We start from the raw sequence: 6,000 nt of genomic DNA, 5'->3' as shown, positions 1-6,000 counted from the left end.
ATGTACTTAAAACAGAAGTTTCCTAAAATTGGTGATGCAAAAATTAAAGAAGGAATATTTGTAGGTCCACAAATACGATCTAATGCATTATGAAAAGTTTGAGGAACTATTGAATCCACTGGAGAACGTAACTTGGCAAGCATTCAAAAATGTTACTCAGAGTTTTTTGGGAAACTGAAACACTGAAAATTACCGTGATATTGTCAATGATCTTATAAAAATATGGGTTATAATATGTCCTTAAAAGTATACTTCCTGCACTTGACCTAGATTTCTTCTTGGAAAAACTTGGCACAGTGAGCGATGAGCACAGGGAACATTTTCATCAGGAGATTTCAGCTATGGAAAAGAGGTATCAAGGCAAATGTTATCCTAATATGCTGGCCAATTATTGTTGGACAATCAAGAGGGGTGCTTCACAGGTGAAATATAGCAGAAAATTGTCATTTTTTATTTTCTATGTGAGTCAAATGTTTGAATATTGTGTATTTAAGAATGCAAAAAGTATTAAAATGTTTGATATTATAAATGCCTGTCTCTTGGAAACCTTGCGTAATGGGGAAAAACTGATATCATATTTGAATTAAGGAGAAAAAATACTATCAGAATCACATATTTTTCTTCCTGAGACAAAAAAGTTTTATTTCTTTCCCAGTGTAATTGAGCTACTTATCTTTTTTTCTACCAACGTACCAAAAAATCTAACATCCAATTTTCATATCCTAAAATGTATCCCTAAGATGTATAATTATGTTTTAGGTTGCATTGTATGTAATTATATTAAATATTTATTATTTATTTATCACATGGTACTTCTATAGAATATTACATTATGAAAGCATACAATCCAAAATATTTAATAATAACAGCAAACTGATAAAACAGTGTTGTTTTATTTAGTTATAAAGAAAATTTATTTAACCATCCTCCACTAACTTATCATCTAATAAGATGCCTGAAACTTTACAATAATCTGTAATATAAATAATATTATTGCCATTATTCAGAATACCATTCATGAGATTAGCAATGATATGTCTGCCTGATATACCATTTCAATATCTGGAAGGTTAATATCTGGCAAATCTGGTAAAAAATCTAAGTCACTCTTAGTCCAGATTCTGGAAAGCGTGATGTTCACAGCATTTAAGTGTATATGTATGTATATATATATATATATATATATATATATATTTTAAAGCTAAAAGGTTGGTTTGGTATTCATCAAGTATTTGGAAAATTATTCCTACATATATATTTCCTAGGGAGCACTATTAAGGAATACTAAACCAAAGTACATGGTACTGCTAGTTCCTTTAGCCAGTCAAAAGAAAACAATAACTTCTAATTGATTAGCTTTATATTCAATGGACACCTATAATTTCAAAGCATAAAAATACTAAATACAATTGCAGTAAACATGTTCACAAATGTAGCCAGGCAAGTAACCTATTTCACAATCAAATAATAGTTAAGTGATTTTAAGGTAAATCAACAATGTATAAACCATTTATGTAGTAGTGAAATTGGTTGTTTTATCAATACCTTTAAACTTCAGCCATCCCTTAATTAATTTTTTTTTAAATTTGGTTGCCTTACCTACTCATTGTGTTTAAATTTCAGTTTCGAGACAATTAAAAAACCAAATTATAATATATTAATTGATTATATAAATATTTTAATTTAATATTCTGACATAGCTTCTCCAAAGTTACTGATTTATAAATTTTGACTTGATTTTACCGATTGTTTATTGTTTAAGTGTAAGCGCCAAACTGTAATCAAAACAGTGCTTGGCCAATCTTTTGGTGAGTGATTATGATCACATCGCTCTTTATAAGTTTTGTTGAATACTGCATGCAATCTATTTGGCTGTGGTGCAGCAGAATACAAACGTCACTTCCACGAAAGTGTCAAATTTGAAAATTTATTTCTTTATGATGCGGCAAAGAAACAAAATTTTAGTAAAACAAAGAAATTTATATTTTTAGTTTTATTCAATTATTTGTTTCTACGAATAAACTGTGTGCTGTATGTATGATTTACACGATTAGCGGTTTACTTTCTTTAAATCATTGTTTAGTAGTGTTTCCGGCGTAGGAATAATTTCCATATATGGGAGACTAGGGTTAAATCGCTTCCTAGGGTAAGGATATGTCGGACCGAGAGAGCGGAGATGATCAGCCTCAGGGTCAAAGTAAGATAATATTACAATTTTTATAAATATATGAAAATAATTGTTATAATTTAGTTTTAAGCGTTGTGGATTGTCTGTACGAGGAAGTGATAATGTGACATTTGTCGAACTGTTTCGGCTTTCAGCAAACCAAGATGGCGTTTAGGAGTCTGTTTTCCGATAACTATTTTTGTTTAAATCGTTGTATTGTGTTATTTGAGATTGTTTAAAAAGTGATATGTTTGACACTGTTTTATTTTTTTTTAATTTGTTGAATTGTCTTTGATGAAAGGGTTTTTGTGTTGCTTAATATTCTGATAATTTATACAATCGTCTAAGTCTGTCTAGGCCAATTCTGAAAGTCCTTGATTAACTTAAATTCCTGTTTACAGTTTACAGTTTGTTGTTAATGTTAGGATATGCTTTAATTAAATTACTTTACCTATTCAGTGTTTCTTTTCTCGTTGTTTTTGCTATTAATTTTTTTCTGTAGTTTTGCTTTAAATCGATCAAGTCATACGGTACCTTCATTTGGTTATCACTTGTCAGCTTGATGCTATTTTCACTCGTGGTGTTTAACGGCTTACCTTACCAACAATATTTTTTAAATTCAGTTTCCTATTATCTAATACCTTCATATTGTTATATTCAATATTTCCTTCAAATTGAAGTAATCAATTTGTTTTCATTTGTACAGTTATGGTTAGCTGCTGACAGTTTGATGACATTGTTTAAAGGTTTTTAATTATGCATTTTTTTAAAACACATTACTGAAAGAGGCTGTAAGAGGCCCCTCATAAGATTAATAAAATATACTTTAATTTTCTTGTTGAAGTAAAATTCTATAGTATCACTTATACTTTAAGAAGTCTTTTTTTGTATCAAATTTATAATATGTAGATTGTTTTGCAGTTTTATTTTTTTTGTAAATGTTATGACTTAAATAAACCTTAAAAATTGCTGTAATAATTATTTATATTTAGCATTTTTTGAAAAATCTATTTTATATGATGGCCCGTAGGGTATTTGATTAATAATTAGATTTGACTTTCTTAAGTTTATGCATAGGTTTTGCATCTAAGATTATCCCCATATTTTTATAGATTCAAAGGGTTTTGATGTGGAAAAATCGAAATTGCTATTTAACCCAAATTCAAATATTAATAAAAAAATAAAAATCATATTTGAAAACTGATTTTTGAAAAAACAGTATCCATTTTTTTTAAATAATTGGACATGTATCATTACTTAACCTTACTTACTAGATTTGTTTGGATCTTTATTTCTGTTTTTGTCATCCAGTCCAATTTCTCAGCTGCATGAGGTGATAACTATTTTTTTAATTGGCCAATGTATTTGAATGAAACCTTTTGATATTACATCTTGCCTGCCAGTCATGTTATCCATCTAATACAATTTTCATTTCCTTCTTTTGTGTATAGTAATAGAAAAATTTATTAATTTTTAGTGAATTGGCTATGAGTTGTGTCAGGCTTTCCTTATTTTTTTCAAATAATTTTATAAGACTGTTTTAATTTTAAAAATCTATTGTTTCAGTCATTTATTAAATGCCGATTGTTATTTAGTATTTTGATGATTTTTACTTCCACATTTTTAAGTTTGTGAATCGCCATGTTTTGATATATTTGAAATGTATGAAGTGCTTTTAGGTTTGTGAGTTTCTGCATCTGCAGACTATTATATAAGCAGATTATTAATAAACTGTTAGTATTTTTGGTTTAATTAAAGAAGAAAATTTTAATTGTTAAATGAATGAAAAGTAGAGGTAAATATATAAAGTTATGTGATGTTATGAATAGAAATGCAATTATAATGTAGGATTTTTTCATTTTATATGTGTACTTAGATATTACTGTTCATTGTAAATGTTTTTTTTTTTAATTCTGCTCATTCATTGCTAGGAATAACAGACCTTTCATATCCTATTTTGCATTTAGTTCCTGCAACTAATTATTGTTATTTGCCTGTATTATTAGCATTTCTGAAAGATGTATTTTCCAATTACATATGTTAGTTTTATTTATGGGAGTCCTTTTATTAACCCTGTTGCCGACTACATTTTATGTGCTCTTGTAGAAATGTTTTAATGATTTTCTTTTTCAGTTCATTTCTGATTTGGTATTAAATTCACATTTTATCAAGCTTAAAGTACTGTAATTTGTTTGTTTTCATGCAATAACCATGATCGTCTTATCCCACAGATGTGTTTTTCTATTATAATTAAGCATATATTATAAATGACCAGATTAATTTTGTATAAATGGTTTTTGTTTAACTTATTGTTATTCAGTAAAGCGTAACAAATGGTAGTGTTTCATTTTTATTTAAATATGAAAAGGATTTAAAAAGAAATTGTATTTATAGATACAAAACAATTTTGAGTGATATAAAAAAAAAGTTCCATAAGTAGGTTATTGTTATATGTTTTCCGGCTGCTTAAGTAAAAGATTCTTGAAGGATACTGTTACGGTTCAGATTTTGATGTAAAACTGGTTGGGTCAGTACTATTTGAGGTTGAAGTGAAGTTAATTTGGGATTTCTAATAAAGTGTTGTTAAAAGAATTACTTGATGGCTTTGTTCATATAAACTCTTGTTTTATTTGGTATGTTATATAAAATAAAAAGAGCACTGATAAGAAAAGTGTAAGTTTTATATGAAAATATTCCTTTTGTTATCTAAGAGTGAGTGTTTTTCATTTTGCCATCACAAGTGTTATTGCCTTTTGATGTTAATTTTTTTAAGTTCTAAAGTTTGGTGTTTAACAATTTGTTTTGGGGGGGGGGACACTTTTTGTTTGAGAAAGTTGTAATATCTTTACTTTTTTGTAATAAATTCATTTAAATATAGAATGAACATAGTTTAATGGTAATTGTTAAAGTCTATAAATAAATACTGAGTAGGACTATATTCTGAAATAGAAGTAAATTTAAATTGTATTTTATTGGTTTCAATAGAATTCTACTAGTTTTTACTTCAATGTTATTCATTGATAAATAAATTCTGCATCAAGGGTTTGTTTTTCTGATGACTGTAGTACATCCATTAAAAATAGAACCAGATCTCTGATAACATTCAAAGGAGTGGTGGTAAGTTATGTAAAAATTTATGTATAAAAGAGACCAGATCTGGAAAAATGGTCGTAGGGTTAGAATGGTTAAAGTGTGATTTATAGTGGATCCTTATATATTTATATATGTGGACCAATTTGATGAAAATTTTTTTTTGTAAATTTTTTCCAGTACATTTCATCCTTTTTTTTCTCTGAGAAGAATTCAGCCAAAAATTTGTCTTTCTATGATGATTCTGTCATAAATGAAAAGTTAAATGTTTAATAATAATTACTAAAATTATAGCTGATTGATGATAAAAAATACTGTTTTCAGAACTATTTAGAATTGATAAAATAATATTTTCTAAATTAGTTTTTCATCTCTGTTGTGTTCTTTTTAGTGCATTGTTGATTTAGATAGACATACATACATATATATATATATATCTTTTGACATACAAACCATCAAAATACATTTATAATTTTAATTTAGCTGGCAGAGTGGTCACGTATTTGAACCCAGAAGGTTTGGGTACAAATCATGGTCAGGCATGGTAGATTCCACTTGCCACAAAATATGTTAGTTTTATAAAAAAGAACATAATTGAAATTAAGAATAGCTTGTTGTTTCACAATAAATAAGGAGAATTGTGTAAATAGGTCATAATACTAAAAGTGTGTTTTTTACTGTTAACCAGTAGAGACGGATATGTGAAGGTTAGGATTTAAGAATGCAGTTAACATTTTTTTCAT

The 6,000-nt window shown here is 27.6% G+C and overlaps 1 protein-coding gene across 3 annotated transcripts in view; it reads left to right on the top strand.

Annotated features, from left to right (window-relative positions):
* Positions 1 to 2,043: 2,043 nt before the first annotated feature.
* Pur-alpha (Purine-rich binding protein-alpha) overlaps positions 2,044 to 6,000 on the top strand; it is an 84,349-nt gene continuing 80,392 nt past the window's right edge. Inside the window, exon 1 of one of the 3 annotated variants that reach the window (XM_075372822.1) lies at positions 2,044 to 2,197. In XM_075372822.1, the coding sequence (XP_075228937.1) occupies positions 2,155 to 2,197 (43 nt within the window). In that variant the 5' untranslated portion in view covers positions 2,044 to 2,154. The remainder of the gene's footprint in view (positions 2,198 to 6,000) is intronic. The other 2 variants (XM_075372820.1, XM_075372823.1) reach the window with 2 other exon arrangements.

Source organism: Lycorma delicatula, chromosome 8 (genome assembly GCF_047948215.1).
Source record: "Lycorma delicatula isolate Av1 chromosome 8, ASM4794821v1, whole genome shotgun sequence".
Taxonomy (NCBI): Eukaryota; Metazoa; Arthropoda; class Insecta; order Hemiptera; family Fulgoridae; genus Lycorma; species Lycorma delicatula.
This window is presented reverse-complemented; position numbering and strand designations above follow the sequence as displayed.